Source organism: Balaenoptera musculus, chromosome 7 (assembly GCF_009873245.2).
Source record: "Balaenoptera musculus isolate JJ_BM4_2016_0621 chromosome 7, mBalMus1.pri.v3, whole genome shotgun sequence".
Taxonomy (NCBI): Eukaryota; Metazoa; Chordata; class Mammalia; order Artiodactyla; family Balaenopteridae; genus Balaenoptera; species Balaenoptera musculus.
The window spans coordinates 59144396-59165015 of NC_045791.1; the positions used below are offsets into that span (position 1 = coordinate 59144396).

General features: G+C 36.7%; 2 protein-coding genes across 8 annotated transcripts in view; one reads left to right on the forward strand and one right to left on the reverse strand.

Annotated features, from left to right (window-relative positions):
* PJVK (pejvakin) overlaps positions 1-7188 on the forward strand; it is a 38749-nt gene extending 31561 nt beyond the window's left edge. For 4 of the 6 annotated variants that reach the window (XM_036858981.1, XM_036858983.1, XM_036858977.1 and 1 more), the window contains 5 exons: positions 2604-2799; positions 3315-3456; positions 4601-4718; positions 6591-6689; positions 6883-7188. In XM_036858981.1, coding sequence (XP_036714876.1) covers positions 3385-3456; positions 4601-4718; positions 6591-6689; positions 6883-7175 — 582 coding nt within the window. In that variant the 5' untranslated portion in view covers positions 2604-2799; positions 3315-3384 and the 3' untranslated portion in view covers positions 7176-7188. Of the gene's footprint in view, positions 1-141; positions 185-1658; positions 1870-2603; positions 2800-3314; positions 3457-4600; positions 4719-6590; positions 6690-6882 lie in introns of those variants that run through there. The other 2 variants (XM_036858978.1, XM_036858976.1) reach the window with 2 other exon arrangements.
* A 2960-nt stretch (positions 7189-10148) lies between these two features.
* FKBP7 (FKBP prolyl isomerase 7) lies at positions 10149-19455 on the reverse strand. 2 transcript variants are annotated; one of them, XM_036856974.1, is made up of 4 exons: positions 18820-19455; positions 17600-17751; positions 12986-13116; positions 10149-10478 (listed from the first exon to the last, which is right to left on the reverse strand). In XM_036856974.1, the coding sequence occupies exons 1-4, from the start codon at positions 19068-19070 to the stop codon at positions 10317-10319; spliced, it is 696 nt and encodes a 231-aa protein (XP_036712869.1). In that variant the 5' UTR covers positions 19071-19455; the 3' UTR covers positions 10149-10316. The 2 variants fall into 2 exon arrangements, with proteins under 2 accessions (XP_036712869.1, XP_036712870.1); XM_036856975.1 differs by having other exon boundaries at positions 12986-13119; positions 18820-19295.
* Positions 19456-20620: the final 1165 nt, after the last annotated feature.

Here is a 20620-nt window from a genome sequence, read left to right on the forward strand (position 1 = left end):
TTTTTGGAGGTGGTTGCGGGGGACGGGGAAGAGGAGCGGTGCGTCACTTTAAGAAAATGATTTCAAAATTCCAAATGCAAAATTGCCGGAGAGCCTCCCTAGGCCTGGGCCCGAAGCCTGAGACTCGCGGTATACCCGCTCCTGAGGGCTGCGGTGGGCTCCTGTCCTGGAGCCCTGCTTTTAGGTGCTCGCGGGAACGTCCGGACACCCACTCCTCTCACCCCCGGGTGGGCTCCATTGTCTTCTAGGCTTTCGTCGCCTGATGAGTGCTGCGCTAGCGGATCCCAGCAAGGCACGTTAGGTGTAAACGAAGGCTTTTCTGTGGACCCGATTCTAATTAAATGCTGTTTCTGCACACCTGTGTTGGTTGTAATGGCGTTTGCTTGGGATGCACCAACTTTGGTGGGGGTCAGACAGCGACATTAGATGTCGTATCGCTTCTAGGGGTTTTGCTTGCCAGTTGCAGAAATGACTCCTTGTGCTTTCTCGTTTCTGGAAGATTGCCTTGCACAATGCTATTCACACGAAGGGTCCTTATTAGAAACTTTTTGTTTGTTTCTCTCGAACCCTGGGTACTTGAAAGCAAATGAAAAAGCTGTCCGGAGTCTAATCAAAGTGATTTACATTATGTGAGGCTTGAATTAAGCCTGTTTTTTCTTCCTCCCTCTACCCCCTCTATAGATGTTTGTATATCGATTACTATCCATTGCTGTGTTTTAATGAATATCTTATTTTAAGTACCACATAGCCACTATTTCAAAATTATGTTAACATCCACATAGCTATGACAGTACACTATTTCAGCACTCAGATTTGTTTCTAAGATTTACTTTTAGCCATAAAATTTCTTAAAAACAAGTCTAAACTTTATACAGCTCTCTTTAAAGGTTGAGTAATTGGATAGTAATGATGAAACAAAAAGAAAATAAATGCAGCAGTACTCTATTTCAGAGAGGCACTATGTGCCAGCTTCATAAGAAACCCCTAAGTCAGAGTTTATGCAGTTACATGTAACATGGCTTTCATTTCGTATTTTATAAAGTTCTGCATACAACTGTTTCCTTATATTCTGTGAATTTATTTTTATGTTAATCACTTGGTTTTGTAAACATACAAGGAAAATGAATGAAATGTTCAAAGAATGAACTGCGTACCATAACACAGAAATAGTGCTTTTCTGTTGCCAAAATTGGCACAATGGACTTGTGAAGGAATTCCCTTTGGACTAGGTCCACTGTGGATGGCGTCCAGGGCTAATGTTAGTGGCTAACGTATTTGTTCCCTGTAGGGCTATATGCTTCTTTCAAACCTGGCAAACCACTATCAGCTGTGACCGTCATCAAGGACATTGATAATATTTAAAGATTACTAGTTTTCTGTGTATATTTTAGTGTTATAGACTGCAATTCCAAATTAGACTTGCTTTTAGTATATCATTTTACACCGTTAATCTATAATTCATTACCTGAGCACACCAGGGGAGGTAGTGTTGTAAATTGTACACTGGTAAGCTACTCAGTGAAACCATGCTTTGTATTTTTAACGTGTATAATTATATTTAAAATCAAGCAAGACTTAGTTTTATGCCTGATTTTTTTTGACAACATGGATTTGTTATCTGAGGGTTGCAGTTCATGACGTTTTAATACCGTATTAATATGTTTGCTGCGGCTACCAAGAGCTTTGTCAAACAAGTTGGAGATGGAGGGAGATTAGTTCCCGTTCCAAGCCTCAGTGAGGCTGACAAATACCAACCTCTAAGTCTGGTGGTAAAAAAGAAGAGATGTTTTCTGTTTCCTAGATATAAATTTACTTCAACACCTTTTACACTGAAAGATATTCTTCTAGGAGACAGAGAAATTTCAGCTGGTAAGTTTAAATGTCTGTTTGGGAGTGACTACTCATTCAGCTATAGTATTGGTAATCTAAACATAGGTTGTCTGTGCTACCTATGTTCATAATATTTATGTATTTTCATTGATAAAAGCAACTCTTATTACTGTGACAGTAATAATATTGTTAACAATGCCTAACGTTTGTATAGTATCAAATCTCTTATTGGTTGAATAATTTCAAATGTATTTTATAAGATTATTTATTGTATAATTTAATTTCAGTTATTTTATAAATTGTTTTAACCAAATCAACTTAGAGTATGACATAATAGTATACTTCTTCATCTATAAAATGGGGGTATTATTCAGTCTTGCCTATCTCACATGGTTAAATGTGATGAAAGTAATTTGTATTTATTATTTGATTCAGTTACTACGGTTGGTAAGCTGAAATGTATTAACAGGCTAATATTAACATTTTAACAAATTTTTCTTATAAACACTTGTTTTCCTTTCAGCTAGCCAGTGGATCTTGATGCTTAAGTATTCTGTTGGCTGAAAGAGAATTTAAGTTCATTTAAAGTACTCTGGATATTTATTTCTCTTGTTGTCAGATTAATTGAATTGCTCTTTTTAATCTTGGTTTAAGATGTTGCCATTCTCAACATTTGGGTAATCAAGTCTTAAATGGTAAATTAATGTGCTACTATACATATTTACATTAGATGAATTCAAGACATTTAAAATATTGATTTCCTTTTCTTAAAGGTATTTCATCTTATCAGTTACTGAATTATGAAGATGAATCAGACGTTTCACTCTATGGAAGGCGAGGCAACCATATTGTGAACGACGTTGGGATTAACGTTACTGGATCAGATTCAATTGCAGTAAAAGCTTCCTTTGGTGTAGTAACCAAACATGAAGTGGAAGTATCAACATTACTCAAGGAAATTACTACGCGGTCAGTATAATACTTCCATGTTTTTATTAAATATTTTAATTATATAAACTTCATTACAAAGAGTGCTTAAAACATTCAGGTTATATTTTACTAGAGTAATCTGTTTGATTTATTTGAAATACTGCAAATTAGTAATATGTCCAAGCTTTGGATAAGTGTAGATATCTGGAATCATTCGGTTTAAAAAATATTTAATTGTTCTGCAAAATCACTTTGGCTCTGCCGCATTTGCTAAATTATAAGATTACAAGACTTCAGGAATCTGCTTGCAGCAAATACACTAAGAGAGTCTCCTCCAGCAGACTCCTATAGTATGCATGTTTTAACAAAATAGACAGGAGAGGCAGATTATTAAATTTATTTGAGCACACCTTCTGATTTGTATTAGGACTGCCTTGATTTACTTTTAATTAAGGTGGATCGTGAATAGTAACACATGATAATCAAAAAATGTATCTGATTATACATAGTTAGATGTTACAGATTCTTGTGAATGTCTGTCTTCTTGATTTTAGAAAAATTAATTTTGACCACAGTTTGATACGTCAGTCAAGGAGCAGCAGAAAGGCAGTATTGTGTGTGGTCATGGAAAGCATCCGAACCACACGACAGTGCTCACTGTCTGTGCACGCTGGAATTCGTGGGGAAGCCATGAGGGTAAACCATTAGACTCATTAGACTTCTCTTACTAAAAAGCTGCAATGGGAATTTTTTAAGTATTCAGTTTCTAATGAGCCTTGTGTATTTTGTCAAATGTTGAGATTAAAAAGCTGCAATTGTATATAGGATTTTGCACACCAATGGTTTTGTTTTAGAATATGAAAAAAAATCCAAGAAAATTTGAATTATCAACATGTAAAATAATGTAAGAAAACACTAATCCTTGTGAAATAATGTGCACAATGGAATCCCTCATATTACTATTATGCTGTTTTAAGAATACAAATTGAGTGGTTATGTTGAGTTCTTTGATTTTATTTTATTTTTTTTATTATTATTATTTTTTTTGATTTTATTTTTAAGTGATACAGTTTTTACTTGAATTTTAAAAAGTTGAGTTTATATTTTTATATTAAATTAATTTTTCTAAAATAATATTGTTAATGGCCAAACATGCTTCATTCAATGTTAAGTCCTTTAAAAAATCTTGAAAGCTATTTGTGTTTAATTTTTAGCTCAATTATGGTATTATTTGTCCTTGTCATTCACCTAATAATGATGCATAATAATGACTTGATTTATTAAAATGAATTATTAGAAAGATAGGGTACAATGATAATCGTTTCAAATCTTTGCAAATGAAGGTTCTGTTCAGTGGCTACATTTAGGTGCCCACCAAATTGTTTAACATTGGATCATTTTGGGGGCATGAACTGAGCGAAACATACACTTAATTGTTGGTAATTGCTTTGGAAAGCTGCTGAAAGCTCTGGGGGCTTTGGAACAGTGGACAGAATAGGCTAAAAACAACTGTAGCACTTAAAGGCAGTTGGTTTGCAGTTGAAAGAAAAAGGTTTCTATGCCAGAGAGCATTACCCATGTGGTAGCACTAATCGTTGGCTCTGATACAAAGTAAGTGAGAAAGTAGTGAGAGGTATTTCCTAATATAGATCACAAGTCTCCAATGGACCATTAATTTGGACCTCTGCTAGAAACAGTTGAATTCAAGTAGGAGAATTCTTTGCTTGTAGGGGTGGGGATGTTTGTTTTTGGTAGGATTGTAGGGAATGTTTTATTTCTCCAAAAATATATCCTTACCTGTTGTGCTCCTTAACCATGTTATTTAATTTATTTAATATAGTTTCATTTTATGGATGAACAGAATCCCAAGGGAAGGGACAAAGCTATTGTTTTTCCAGCACACACAACCATAGCTTTCAGTGTTTTCGAACTCTTCATTTACTTGGATGGTGCCTTTGGTGAGTGATTTGCGTGAAACACCAAAATGATTATATTTTTACAGAAGGATTTAATGAGAATCTCTGTCTCTTTCTGAGTGTCTAATAATAGAAGAGTGCTGCTCTCAGTACTGTCAATATTATGTTTGGATGAAGTAACTGGGAAAGACCCTCCAGTCTTTACTTACTCATTACCTCATCCCTGTTTCTTGAGGAAGGCTGTAGTCTTCCCACCACCCACTTACAATTATAGCTAAGAGTGAGAACGCAATCCACTGACAGTATTTCCTTGACTTATATGGGAAAATAAAAAATTATCGTCTAATAGGTAGTTTTTGATGATGGCAAATAGAGTAGGTAGACAGTAAGATGTCGAAGGTGTCAAGGCATCCAAACTAGGGTACCCAAAGACAACCTTTCTTCTGGTTTTCCTTTCATAGACCCAGCTCCCCCAACTCCGGACTCTCCCTAAAACCTTAAAGTTACAAATAATTCCCTAAAATTGTCACCTTATATAATACTGCAGTGCAGCTCAGTTTAAATTTCTACATTTCACAGGTTTTAAGATTATTAGACCAGCCAGCTCAAGTCTAGGTGTAGCCCAACGGACTAGGCAAGGGAGCCCCTTAGCCATGGTGATTTATGAACATTTTTAGACCTGTTTTTGTTTCTGCAGTTCTGTCGGAGGAGGGAATAGGGAGTCCAGAAACAAATCACGCTAATTAAATTCTATCTGGGACACTAAAGGGTGCAGGGTTTTTTTTTTAAAAAAAGATTTATTTATTTATTATTTATTTATTCTTTTGGCCGCATCGGATCTTAGTTGCAGCATTTGGGATCTTCATTGAGGCATGCGGGATCTTCGTTGGGGCACGCGAGATCTTTCGTTGTGGCACGCGGGCTCTTCGTGTCAGCACGCGGGCTTCTCTCTAGTTGTGGCCTGTGGGTTTTCTCTTCTCTAGTTGTGGCATGCAGGCTCCAGGGCACGTGGGCTCTGTAGTTGTGGTGCTTGGGTTCCAGAGTGCATGGGCAACTAGAGTTTGCCGCATGCAGGCTTTCTAGTTGAGGTGCGTGAGCTCAGTAGTTGTGGCTCGTGGGCTTAGTTGCCCCGCAGCATGTGGGATCTTAGTTCCCTGACCAGGTATCCAACCTGCGTCCCCTGCATTGCCAGGCGGATTCTTTACCACTGGACCACCAGGGAAGTCCAAGGGTGTAGGTTTTTACAATAATATTGATCACTAGAAGTGTAAACTGATAGAACTGATATGTACATCAAAATTTTAAATTACATATATTTTAGCCTTATTTACACTTTTAGGAATTTATCCTATAGATATACTTATATGAAATGATGTGGGTATAAGGATAGTCAGTTCATAATAGCAAAAGATTGGAAATAACCTTAAGGTATATTATCAGCAACTAGGTTGAATAATGGTGCATCCACACAATAGAATACTGTGAAGCCATTAGGAATTATGTAGCACTGAAGATCTTGATATGGAATAATCTCTATGATATTTTAAAGAAATGTGTATCTATTTGAGTCTAAACAATTTTATATACATACATACTTACATACATATATACATATTCTTTATGCATGTAAAATATATGGAGTATTTCTGGAAGTACACACTGTTGTGTGTGTGTTTTATACCCTGGGGTATAAAACTGAGGCTGGGGTCAACGTAGAGACTTATTTGTCACCGTATCCTCTTTTTGTACTCTTTGAATTTTGTACCATGTAAATGTTACCTTTTCTAAAAATATGTAAATTTTAACTTAAAAAAATAAAATGAATGGCACATACCAGAATTCAACCACAATTAAAACCCCCAATAAAATATGAGTTGTTCAAATTATAACATCTTCTAAAATTTTTTTTTATAGACCTTTGTGTCACTTCAGTGTCAAAAGGAGGATTTGAAAGGGAAGAAACGGCAACATTTGCACTGCTCTACAGATTGAGAAATATACTGTTTGAAAGAAGTATGTCCACTGAAGATTTTTTTCTTCTCAGATTAACACTTGAGGTTATCTCTTCAGTAATCCTGTCTTAAGAATTTAAATTTAAAAGCCAAATTTCATGACTGATGGTTTAGATTCACACATGGTTTTAATTGCAGTTTGGCTATACATTTTTTATTTGACTTTTAACGCATTTCTTTTTTTGTCCTTTTAGATAGAAGAGTGATGGATGCCATTTCTCGTTCACAGCTTTACTTAGATGATCTTTTTTCTGACTATTATGACAAACCTCTCAGCATGAGTGATATTTCACTCAAAGAAGGGACTCATATCCGAGTTAATTTACTTAATCACAACATTCCAAAAGGGCCTTGCATACTCTGTGGCATGGGGAACTTTAAAAGGGAGACGGTTTATGGGTGCTTTCAGTGTTCTGTCGATGGGCAGAAGTATGTGAGACTTCATGCAGTTCCTTGTTTTGATGTTTGGCACAAGAGAATGAAATAAAATGGAAAATCAATGTATCTTGCTGGTGTTTTAGGAGCAACTGTGCCACACACCTTTCCAAAATTATCTAGGTTTGCTTTGATGAGTTGTAGCAAATTAAAGAGGGAGGGGAACAAGAATTTAACCTGTCTGGGCATCATTTTTCCCATCTATAACGTAGAGATGGTAATAGTATCTACCTCATAAATTGTCATGAAGATTAATAATGTTTATATTGGAAAAGGTTTAAATATAAAATTCAGAATATAGATATTCCTTCTTAAAATCTGCCAGTCACTTTAGAAGTATATTTTGGGATTTAGTCTTATTATACATAGAACTTTTCTAGATATCAATTTTATTTTTAGTTGGCTTTTAATTCAAGATCTAAGAATGACAAGAGTACACAAGTGGCAACTTTATGGTGCTTTAACTATTGCCCTTGGTCTGGTAAAATGAGAAAAATGTGTTAATAATTTAATGTAATCCTAAATGTTTAATTGTGGTATCAAATTAAAAGCACACTGAGCTCAGTGTGGGGTTTTGTGTACACAATTAAGGGTGACTGATAGTAGTAATGGGCTGCCATTCTGTGATGTACATATATATGTGCTCGCCAGCTTTGTCTTTATAAAAACTCACTACAGTTATTTTAAAGTTAAGGCAGCTGGGACACGTTTATTTCTTTTCTCCTTTGAAAATGTTTAAAACATTTAACATATTTAGTTCTGCGAGATCTTTTGCATCTACTCTGTAAGACATCTGAAATTTTTTTATACACAAGCAACCTAAATTATTTACTATACACCATTTTTAAATAATTACAAAAATACTATGTTAAAGTTCCAGAAATCAAAGTATATAGTACAGCAGTCACTACTCGGCATATGCCTATGAAGGCATTAGGCAATTACGTAAATACGAAATACTTGTATACTATATGTATGTAGAAGGATTAACATTTTGCCTTTTTAACTATTTAAATGTGATTAGAGTTTGAGTAAATCTCCATGTTCATTTACCATCATCTATAATTTTTTAAATCATAAGTTTAAATCATATAATTTTTTAAATCATAAGTTTCCCTGGTAGCGCAGTGGTTAAGAATCCACCTGCCAATGCAGGGGACGCAGGTTCGAGCCCTGGTCTGGGAAGCTCCCACATGCCGCGGAGCAACTAAGCCTGTGCGCTACAACTACTGAGCCTGCACTCTAGGGCCTGCGAGCCACAACTACTGAACCCGCATGCCACAGCTACTGAAGCCCACACGCCTAGAGCCTGTGCTCCGCAACAAGAGAAGCCACTGCAATGCAAAGCCTGCACACCTCAAGGAAGAGTAGCCCCCCGCTCACCGCAACTAGAGAAAGCCCGCGTGCAGCAATGAAGATTCAACGCAGCCAAAAATAAATAAATAAAAAACAAAAAAACATAAGTGTAAAAGCACTTGGTATGAAAACAATGGGACAGAAAGGTTAGAATTAGAAACAGTTTGTATCATAGGATAATTTCCATATATAGCCTTCACGGTATTTTTGTTTTGGGCAGAGTATATGATTCAGGTGCAAATATGAGTATACTGGTCAAAAAAACTTCTAGTAACTTTTATTAATATGGATATAGAGAATGGGTGCAGTTTCCAAACCAAAACATAATACTGTATTAGCAAACTTAGTTTACTTGAACTGAGCAGGTTTTTCTGAGGGAAGTAAAGGGATGAAAGTTGATGATTAAGTGAGGAGGAGTTATAAAATTGGGTATAGGAATGAAGAAATATTGGGGGGAAAGAAAAGATAGTAAAGGTTTTTATTTTACAAAGTGTCTAACTCTGTGCTATGCATATGTGATATCCACTAATCTAGTGGTTTTTGTGTTGCCCTTATACTTTTAAATTATAGGATTTCTAGCAGTATATTTAAAGAGGTTAAAAGATGAACAGTGAACAATGGTTTGGAAAGAGCAAGTTTCAGAAAATGGAAAAAACTTTGTTTTGAACTCAATTGTTTTGAATCGAGCTATTTACTGCCTAACCACACTTTTCTACATACACAGTAAGTAAATCTTACATGTTCCAATAAATATGTGTCCTTTCTTGGGTACCAACATGATCTTCTACAGCATCTCTTACCTCTTATTCTCAACACGTTGGACCACAATGATTTGACCATGACGCAAAATTGCCATGGCACTTTATATCCTCATTTGCATCCTCATTTGATATCCTCATGTGTAAAATAAGTTCTACACATTTATCAAAAACTTGATGGCATACCAGTTTGTAATGCTCGTTCATGGTTAATAATAAGAACATTGTGAGAAGTGACATAGGATAGAGATACCTACAGAAAGGGAGACTAAGAAATAGCGTAGCATCAATTTAAAACTATCAAGACAAAAAGTTAGGGATGGTAGATATAAAGGCCTACGAGAAGGAAGAGGCGTAGCACATTTATAATGATGTCTGAGGGAATGCAAGAGTCAGAGCCGTACAGACTTTATGATGCCTGCTCTAAGATAGAGGCACAAAGCCTTTGGTCTGATGAAATGTCTTTCAAACATTAGTCATTGGAAGAAATACCTAAGGCCAGAAACTTGCACCAAAAAGTACAGAGACTGTGTTGAGGCTCTCTGACAGAGTTATACAACTAATACTGTCCTGCATGCATACTAAAGGAAGAGTCCTCAGTCCTATGATTTTTATATCCTACTATCCATAATGCTGTGAAATGTATAAACAAATGAAATGTTAATTCCTGGGTCCCTATTAAATATTTTAAAAATATGGGGCACCTTAAATGTTAAAATTTGGATATTTACATAACTATACATGCTGTTAAGGTTAGAGTTGGGAAGAACTTGTGGATTTTGACATAGATGTCCTCCTATAACCTGAAGGGGAAAAACTGCCCACTAGGATGCAGAGGTCGATTTTATGGTGCTGCAATTCATGTTAACAGAATAAAGCAATAAGAAACACAATCATGCCTTACTTGAAAGTTAAATTTTGCAAAACAGCCTCACATTTATTATTCCAAAATTACATGTATTGAAGGGATCAAAATATGTTCATGGGGGAAAAATAGAAAATACAACTCAGAGAAAAGTGACTTTGTTTTACATATAAAGTACAGTAAATAGCTAAGAAAATTTAGAAATAAAAATATGCTATAGTTCATCATGTTGATAGACATTGTATTCCTTAGAAGAAATGAAGCCATCACCATCATGGTCGTTCTTCTTAAAAATATCTTCCAAAACTGCATTCTGATATGACTTGTCACGTGGCTTCTCATCTTTTTCAAATTCCTTTTTCAGGTAATGACTTATCTAGGCCAAAATAATATTTCTTTAATAAAAAGATATCATAAGAAATTTCCAGCAACTTTGAGAAAATGTTTACATAAAGAAACTCATATCTAAGACTACTTATAATAAGTGATACAAAAATTTAAAAAGCTATTTGAGGTTTAATTTTTTTCAACCTTTGAAGCAATTTTCTTAAGAGAAACAGATCTTCAAACTAGCTTCCCCCGAGGTTATAGGTGGTTAGTGGTACATACTCAGAGATTAACATCTGAATTGAATTTTGTTGAAACTAAATGCTTTCCAATAATCTACACTATCCACATTATCAAAAGAAACTCCCTGGGCTTCCCTGGTGGCGCAGTGGTTGGGAATCCGCCTGCCGATGCAGGGGACACGGGTTCGTGCCCCGGTCCGGGAAGATCCCACATGCCGCGGAGCGGCTGGGCCCATGAGCCACAACTACTGAGCCTGCGCGTCTGGAGCCTGTGCTCCGCAACGGGAGAGGCCGCGATAGTGAGAGGCCCGCGCGCCGCGATGAAGGGTGGCCCCCGCTCTCCGCAACTGGAGAAAGCCCTTGCGCAGAAACGAAGACCCAACACAGCCAAAAATAAATAAATAAATTAAAAAAAAAAAAAAAAAAAAAAAGAAACTCCCTCTTAAGGATTTCCATTAGTGAATAAAATCCAAATTGGTATTTATATAATCTCCAAAATTATTGGGTTGGCCAAAAAGTTCGTTCGGGTTTTTGTTCCATATTATGGAAAAACCCGAATGAACTTTTTGGCCAACCCAATAATAAATATGTATAATGAATAAAACCCAACTACAGGTTTTGAAATAAAATTTAATTTTCTTAATTTTTCTATGCTTCTATAGCTCTCCCCCAATCTACAAATTATGATCATCTCTCTAACGTCAAATAAAGAACAGGTATTCTGAAGTATTCCCTTTTCTCTATACAACATTTCTCTAAGCAAAGACACATTATAAGCACAGCCTAACATGGTAGCTACTAGCCATATATGTCCATTAAGCACTTGAAATGTGGTAGATCAAATTGAGACAAGCTACTGTAAGGGTAAAATACACAACAAATTTTGAAGATAATAAAAAATGTCATTGATAATTTTTATATTGGTTTCATGTTGAAATGGCAATATTTTAGATATATTGAGTTAATTAACATTAATTTCACTTGTTTCTTTTTACTTTTTAAAATGTGGCTACTAAAACATTTAAAATTATGTACGTAACTCAATTATATTTCTATTGGAAATTATGTATATTATATAAATAAATTATATATTAATACATATAATAACTAAAGAGAGCAAAGCACAACGATTTGGAGATAGTGTTAAACAAGGCTGGGTATTTTATTATCACTTTTTTTTTGCATTGAAGTATAGTTGATTTAAAATGTTTCAGGTACACAGCAAAGTGATTCAGTTATACAAATATCTATATATCTATGATCTATTCTTTTTCAGATTCTTTTCCATTATAGGTTATTACAAGATACTGAATATAGTTCCCTGTGCTATACAGTAGGTCCTTGTTTATCTATTTTATATATAGTAGCATGTATCTGTTAATCCCAAATTCCCAATTTATGCCTCCTCTCCTCCTTTCCCCCTTGGTAACCACAGGTTTGTTTTCTATGTCTGTGAGTCTATTTCTATTCTGTAAATAAGTTCATTTTTGTATCATTTTTTAAGATTCTACATATAAGTGATACCATATGATATTTGTCTTTCTCTTAGTTTACTTAGTATGATAATCTCTATGTCCATCCATGTTGCTGCAAATGGCATTATTTCACTTTTTTTACGGCTGAGTAATATTCTAGTGTGTGTGTGTGTGTGTGTGTGTGTGTGTGTACACACACACACACACACACACACACACATCTTCTTTATCCATTCGTCTGTTGATGGACATTTAGGTTGCTTCCATGTCTTGGCTATTGTAAATAGTGCTGCTATGAACATAGGGGTGCATGTATCTTTTTGAATTATAGTTTTGTCTGGATATATGCCCAGGAGTGGGATTGCTGGATCACATGACAACTCTATTTTTAGCTTTTTAAGGATGCAGAAGCTAGCTAACTGAACTCCAGGACCCTGTTTACCAACTTTCTGGGCTACACAGTTCAAATTTTTCCTAGCTCTTTTAATAATCTCATGTAATCCTCACAATCCTATGAGGTGGGAATTATTTGCCCAGTTACGAATTCCTACAGTGCTGCTTGAAAAGATCTTCTCCTGTAGTCTAGGTGCCAGAAATAACTCGTAGAATTAGTTTGGTATTTTAATGACCCTCTTGCAGGGAGAAAGGAAATTAAACAGGCTGACTCAGTTTCAAGTTTTACATTAAAAAAGTACATTTTCTTCTTGGAATTTAGTTTTTTTGTAACCAGCTCTATAAAAGCAAATTAATCAGTCCATACTAGGTAGAAGTAAAAATAATAGCTGTAACACAGATGTGACAAAAAATTAGATTGTACATATGAAATCTGTTTGAATTACCTCAGTTTTAGAAAGTTGCCTGTCATTGTCCGTGTCTATCTGTTTAAATGTTTCAATGCTTCGTGGTCCTTTGGTCACAGCATAAAGCTCAATCTCAAAAATCAATGTTGCATCAGGTGGAATCTTGCCTTCTGCTAAAGGTGTAAATTTTAACAGTTTAACTTACATGAAGATAACATTCAAATATTTATTTACAAATGGCCATTATAGCATTATGATTATATTATTTCATATTTATAAAAATTGCTTTCTAAATATTTCTTAGGAACACTTTTTCCATATGTCTTCAAACCAAGTCAGTTCTAAAGACCAAGGGGACCATTATTTCCTGATTAAATTGAAATAAATATAAATCATGTATTTAAAAAAATTTATTTATTTTTGGCTGCATTGGGTCTTCGTTGCTGCGCGTGGGATTTCTCTAGTTGCGGCGAGTGGGAGCTACTCTTCATTGTGGTGCGCAGGCTTCTCATTGTGGTGGCTTCTCTTGTTGCAGAGCACGGGGTCTAGGCACATGGGCTTCAGTAGTTGTGACACGTGGGCTCAGTAGTTGTGGCTCATGGGCTCTAGAGTGCAGACTCAGTAGTTGTGGCGCATGGGGTTAGCTGCTCTGCGGCACGTGGGATCTTCACGGACCAGGGCTCTAACCCGTCTCCCCTGCATTGGCAGGTGTATTCTTAACCACTGAGCCACCAGGGAAGCCCTAAATCATGTAATTTTTATTAATATACCCCAACATTATACAGGAGAGAGCTAGTGCAGAGAAGAAATTCACAGGCAGAACAATTTCAAAGATAGGTATCTTTTAGAAAATGATTTTGTTCAGTTATTTGTAAGTATGAATAAAATATATGTATTAGTATACATGTCTTTCAAATTCTTTATAGACAAAAAATAGTGCAATGACAGAACAAACCAGTAACAATTTCATGAAGAAATTTATAATAACAAAAAAGCCTTCTAAGTATTAATTTAAATAGCTCTCTTTAATAAAGTTAATCTATTAAGTGATGTCACAGATGACTTTAGCAATCTATGGGCTACTTCAGATGGCCATTCATAAAAATGACCTGCAGAAATGACTTGCTAAGAGGCACTGGGTGGCTTTTGTCACCAGTACATTATAGTTACTCAAATATTTGTTGAATGAATGGCCTCTATCACTTATTTAAAAAATGGCTAAGTTTGTTCTTTGAAGCAAACAGTAATTTTTTAAATGAAAAAGTGGAGAATTCTTGCTAAAGTATTTATATAATCCAAAGAAAAAAGCTTGAAAGTTACAGCCAAAATAAGTGGATCAGTCATCTCCAAAACCAGGACACAGAACAATCTACCCACATATTACATGACTAATGTGACCATCCCAACCAACATACCACATATTACTTGACTTTATAGTAAAAGAGCTAGAGATTGATTGACTGATTGATCATTTTTACAAAACCCATTCCTATTCTGTCCAGTTAAGACCTCTTTATGACAGAAAAATAACTTCTCCTGACAATAATTAAAAACAAATTCAAAACACAAATTCAAATTTCTTAAAAAATATTACAAGTCTAAGTTTCCCCCAAATTCTACTGTAAACATAGAATATATTGCCAGTTAAGTTTTATCTTACTAAAAAATTACAGTATAAAGAAGAGAAAAATATGCACTTGCTATAGCATTACTTGTATTTAGAGAAGCAGATCAAAGACTTAGGAGTTAATGTAAAGAATCTATACATACCACATGTACTGTTAATTAAAGCACTAACAAGTCACATGCATTTCAAGACATGCAGGGGTGCTCTGTGACATTAGGCAAAGATATTGCGCACAGGAAAAGACTTCTTCAAGTACTACCTAAAATAAAGTTATAGCTAATGTTAGGTCTTAATAACAACTTATTTAAGAAAGCTTATTCAATCAAGATATTGTTTGTTAAGCAGTTACTTATGGTCTACACAGCAGCTTTTAAAATAACTGAATTCAAGCTATTAGTAAGCTATTATAAATAATGCAGGTAAACTAGCAGTTAACTACATTCCAAAGAACACACTTTTGTCGGGCCTCAGTTTCCTTACGTGTAAAATGGAGGTGTTGGTGATGTTACTAGTGAGATTCATTATTTTTATATATTTATTGAAGACACCTCAAATTGAATATGAACTAACTTCAAGTCAAATTTCTACATTTTTGTAGCAAGGGTCTGGCTTATTAATTGCTTTGGCAGACTGGGTAGTCATTTGTATCTAAGCATAAATTAGTTTACAAAAAGGATAAAATAGGTACTCATTTGTCACAGGGTAACAGGACCCAAGATGAGCACCTATTGATGAGAGGTGTGGGTGCCCTGGTAGCAGGCAGAATGTGGAGGTATCTGCAAGAGAGAAAGAGAAACTCTTGAAAATGAGACTAAGGAGACTGAAAGGCAAACTCTGCCTGTATCATTTTGCCTAGAATTGACCTCAACCTATGACAGCGTTTTTAGGACAAGACTGCGTTCAATTTATCTTCAATTCTCTCTCCCTCTCCTAGGTTCCTTTACAACTAAAAATAGGATACACTAATTATGGTTCTGTGGGAGCTACTTTGATGGAACCAAATGATTGGTGAAAAGCTTTGAAAGTGAAGCTGTAGTTATCTGGAACTGTCTCTTTAGGAGCTTTAAATCTGATTGGATCTGACTTGTACCACTAACTTCCCTCCAATCCAATTTGGGGCAGTGATCCCCTACTCTTGCTGGAAAGAATAGGTGTGGGAACCATTCCGCCTAATGAGTAAACTAACAGTCTTAAAGAGGGTGTGCCATTTCAACGAAATATTGGGGAGTAAAGACATTTCATTGTAGAAAATCTTTGATTACTTTAATTATACACTAAATATTTCAAATACGTGGGGTTAAGAAGGGCTCTAAGTAGAATGAGGAGGTAAAGATTCTTTCTTTGGGGAATTCCCTGATGGTCCAGTGGTTAGGACTCTGCACTTCCACTGCAGGGGGCATGGGTTCAATCCCTGGTTGGGCAGCTAAGATCCCCGAAAGCCCTGGGGTGCGGCCAAAAAAAAATCTTTATAGTCTTCACACAGCAATAGGAAGCAAGGACCCAACTGAGAATGCAATATAGAAACCAGCCCTCTGCCACACTGCCCATTTTCCCCTCTTAAAAATTTCTCTATTCTGCTCCACTTTTAACTTTAGTGATTTTTAAAAATTTAATTTTGGAAAAATTAATACATGTCTTTCTCTGTCTGACTTATTTCACTTAGCATAATACCCTCGAGGTCCATCCATGTTGTTGCAAATGGCAAGATTTCATTCCTTTTCATGGCTGAGTAATATTCCAGTGTGTGTGTGTGTGTGTGTGTGTGTGTGTGTGTGTGTGTGTATACCACATCTTCTTTATCCATTCATCCATTGATGGACACTTAAGTTGTTTCCATATCTTGGCTATTGTAAATAATGCTGCAGTGAACACTGGGGTGCATATATCTTTTCAAATTAGTGTTTTCATTTTCTTCAGATAAATACCCAGGAGTGGAATTGCTGGATCATACGGTAGTTCTATTTTTAATTTTTTGAGAAACTTTTATACTGTTTTCAGTTGTGGCTGTACCAATTTACATTCCCACCAATTGGGATGTTACATACAGCACAGGGGATATAGTCAATAATACTGTAATAATTCTGTATGGTGCGTAATCTATAAATATATCGAGTCACCATGTTTTATACCTAAAACTAATATAGTATTTTAAGTCAACTATACTTCAATAAAAAATTTAGTACATGCATACAGTAAAAAATTTAAATAGTATAATATATTACAGAATGAGAGGAAATCTCCTTACCCTTGACCCTCAGGCCTCCTTCCCAGGAACATTTAATATCATCAGATGGTGTATTTTTTAGATAGTCTATGTAGATACATGACGCATATGTGAAATTTCCCCTCTCACATGTAAGCTCTCATTGAGGTTAGGAAACTGTTTCTGCATTGTACACTGCTTTATGCTCAGTGCCTAGAATAGAGCCTGGCATTGATGCTCAATAAATATTTGTTGCAGGAATATATTCTATCCCATTTTATCTTTAACACATTAATACATATGGCTCTACTTCATTCTTTTTACTGGCTGTACAATAATCCACTGTATAGATATAGCATAACTTAGTTAACTAATTTCCTACTAAGGGATACTCGGGTAGTTTGCAGTCTTGCTACCCAAAAAAGTCTGCAGTGAATGTTCTTTAAGATGTACCTTGGTACACATTCCTGGAAATGGAACTATGGGATCAGAGGATATGTGCATTTTAAATTTTGATAGAAATTGCTAAAGAGGTCGAATGATTTACATTCCCAGCAATAATGCATGGGACTGCTGTTTTTTCCATACCTTTGCCAACTTTTATGTCTTTGCTAATCTGATGGGTGAAAATGGTATCTCATTTTTGTTTTAATTTCTCTTTCTTTAATGATGACTGGACTTGATAGAGCTAAAGTTGATTGGACCCTATATTCTATATCTTATTTAACTTTGAGAGTCTGCTTTTGATTTTTTGACTATATACCCGAAGTCTATGATTTATTTTTAAATATAACTTAGAGATATACATATTAAAACACCTTACCATAGCCTTCCTTTCCATATGCAAATGAAGGGGGTATAATCAATTTTCGCTTCTCGCCAGGACACATATCCATCATCCCAATGTCTAGGCCTTTTATGACTTGTCCAACACCAAGAACAAACCATTTGGGGTGGCCTTCATTTTCTGTCCGGCTATAATTAAAAACAACACCTAGGTAAGTTGATTTCAAGAAAAATAAAATCAAACTTTAAAATACAGCTGAGCATTTAGTTCCAATTTAAAATTGGAGTCCTCTCTAACCATCTCTTTTCCTATATTCAGATTCATTCTGAACCCCCTAGTGGGGTGTTTGGCTCAAATTTCCCTCGTAATAGCCAGACAGAGGTATGATTTGCCCAAAGCTAGTCATTGGGAGTCATCTCATTTTCTTTTTTTATTGTCATCTTTACAAAAACTACTCAACAGTTAACTTTTTAATGGGTCTCCTGCCCCTAACTAGCTGCATGGCTTGTCCAAATGACTTATTTAACCATTCTGGGTTTGTTCTAAAAAATAATGGTACAGGTTTAGCCTCAAAAAGTCATTTGAACCATGATTAAAATTTGTATCTTTTCTTCTTATTAAATTTCTCTATTCTAGATGCAAAGAACTAACTTTCCCCAATTGTATTTTTATAGGGTAATAGCACAGAAGGAGAAAAGACATTCTACCTCTGAGTAATAAACCATCAATTAAATCAGAGTAAGTAGTGGTGGGATGAGGGGGCAGGCAGGACACAGGGTCCGGAAGTCACCAGAGAAAGTCATTGTAGTGGCTTCTTGATACAGCTGGAAAGTGGCCTCCAGCCAGTAAATATCGTGCTTCTGAAGGCCAGATAACATCTCCTAAACAACTCTACGTAGTCCTCAGTAAGCAGACTCCAACCCACAGCAAAGGAAAAGTGTGAACATTCTTACAAACTGTACCTTGACTTACTTCTATAGGTACCAAGGGTAGTGGTGGTGGTCGGGGGAGTGTATGGATGTGTGTATTTTTAATAATTTCTTGGGCCAACATTTTCAGTAATTTAAAATAATATTCCATATAATAGGGAAATACTATATCAAATCTGATTTCCCCCCTAGAAATAAAAGGCTGAACTCTCAGTGTTAAAAAACAAGAACAAATCAATCAAACAACAAATTAGGTTTCTGGTTGGTGGAAGGAGGCTAGATTTAGTACATCAACTGGACGCGGGAGCTGTTCGCATCATTTCCTACCTGCAGTAGAATTTCGAGCCGTCTTTAGCCAAGAAGCCGTCGTAATGGGCATTTAGCAGGTCTCCCTTTTTGCTTGTGTTAGAACAGTTTTCTGGACGATGCAAAACTTCTATTTTCACTTCCTCTATGCTCTCCTCTGCCTTTTGTCCCTGAGCAGTAAAAATGCCCCACAGGTAAAAGAAAATGATTAACCTAAATAAGAAATGCATGATTCCGAGAGTCGGCCCCAGATGACCACCGCGTTCCCTCATGCGTGTTACTCGCGCGGGGTGGCAGCGCCGGCAGCCTAGTTCCGACGCGTGGCAGGCATTGTCCTACGTCATAAAAGGCCGGGGGCAGGGTGAAGCGTGGCCCCGCCCCCTTCCCCTGCGGCGCGCCCAGCAGCGGAATTTTTGCCGGTTGGCTGCTGGTTTCGTCCTGGTGGTACCCCGCGCTTCGGTTGGCTGTCTTCAGTCGCTAAGGCAACACTCCACACTTGCACCGCATCTCCTCGCTAAGTCCGCATATTTTACAAACAGTTTTCTCAGGGTTCGATAGTAACGTTCGCGTTACCTTTTGAAACTGGCAAAAGACGAAATAAGACTCTGATGGGATGTCGTAGTCCGAGGATACGATTGTCATTTCTGGGCATGAAAGGTGTCTCCTCAGATCCCTAGAGAACTGGTGGGCATCGGGGGAGGCATTCTGCTTCTGCGGTGTCCTTGAAGCGCCTTCTCGGGGTCGAAGTCATGCATTAAGAGGTTCCAGGCTAAGCCACACACTAGTACACAGAGGTACCGCTGCTCCCCGCAGCGAGGTTAACGGCGGTTCCCCAGAGCCGACTCCAGCGATTCGGGACCGGCTGCTGGTTTGCATTTCCTTTTCTCACCACTCGCGGTCGCCCTTGATTTGAGGGCTTATAGGAGTGCGGGTAAAGCTCTTAACAGTTTTGCTTTTCTTACCAACTGTGCGAGATAGGTAATTATCCACATTCCACAGACGAGAAAACGAAGTAATTTGAGTATTGGGCATCCTGTTTCAATCTCACGGCTAATACGCAGCAGGGATTTGACCAAGTCCGACACAAAGCCAGCCTTATATCCTCACCCCCAACATTTTAGCATGAAGAACTTTACAACATACAGAATAAATTTTACTACCCCATCACCGCGGCCTTATATTCACTACTTGGAGTCTATCATTAACATTTAACTATACGTATTCGATTTATTAAATACATTTCCATCTATCCGTCAATTCGCCGTATTTCCAAGCGAATACCCAAAGACTTTTACCCATACCAGGACCTCAACGAAGGCCTGGATTAGGCTCTGGAAGGGCAGGTGTTATCCGCCTCAGTGATGCTAAAAGCCTAAAAGCCGCAGCACTGAGCCTGCTTATATCGGCTTTGCTTAAAGCTTGTGAAATTCCAGAAATCTGAAAATTATTGTCAGTTATACAAGGGGATGGTCATTTCCAACCAGGATTTCAAAAAATTATAAAGGCTAGAGAAAACTTCCATTTTTAAAATAAAGTCCAACGCTTGCTTCCGTGTTTTATATTCTAAATGAAGTTGTGGCTAAGATTCATTGTCGGCGTGGTGACAGTTCCTTGGGGCCCCTCGCGGTTCCTTGCCGGAGGGCTCTCAATGGCACACTGACTTCCTAGAAGATAATTTCTCGGACCCCCTGAATGGGAGAAGGATACGAAGGAAACATAAATAGGAGGCTTTTTTTTTTTTGAAAAAAAACAACCACCAGAAAGACCTAAGGCTCAGTTACAGGAAAACCTGAGAGGCCTACGAGTGCGACGTGGGTGGGGG

Excerpts from the sequence above, each read along its gene's own strand:
- FKBP7 (XM_036856975.1), bottom strand. The coding sequence starts at position 19,070 with ATGAGGGAACGCGGTGGTCATCTGGGGCCGACTCTCGGAATCATGCAT. Across the intron at positions 17,752-18,819 it reads GGCTCGAAATTCTACTGCAG|CCGGACAGAAAATGAAGGCC; the intron begins GTAGGAAATGAT and ends TTTTAATTATAG. Across the intron at positions 13,120-17,599 it reads ATATGGAAAGGAAGGCTATG|CAGAAGGCAAGATTCCACCT; the intron begins GTAAGGTGTTTT and ends TTACACCTTTAG.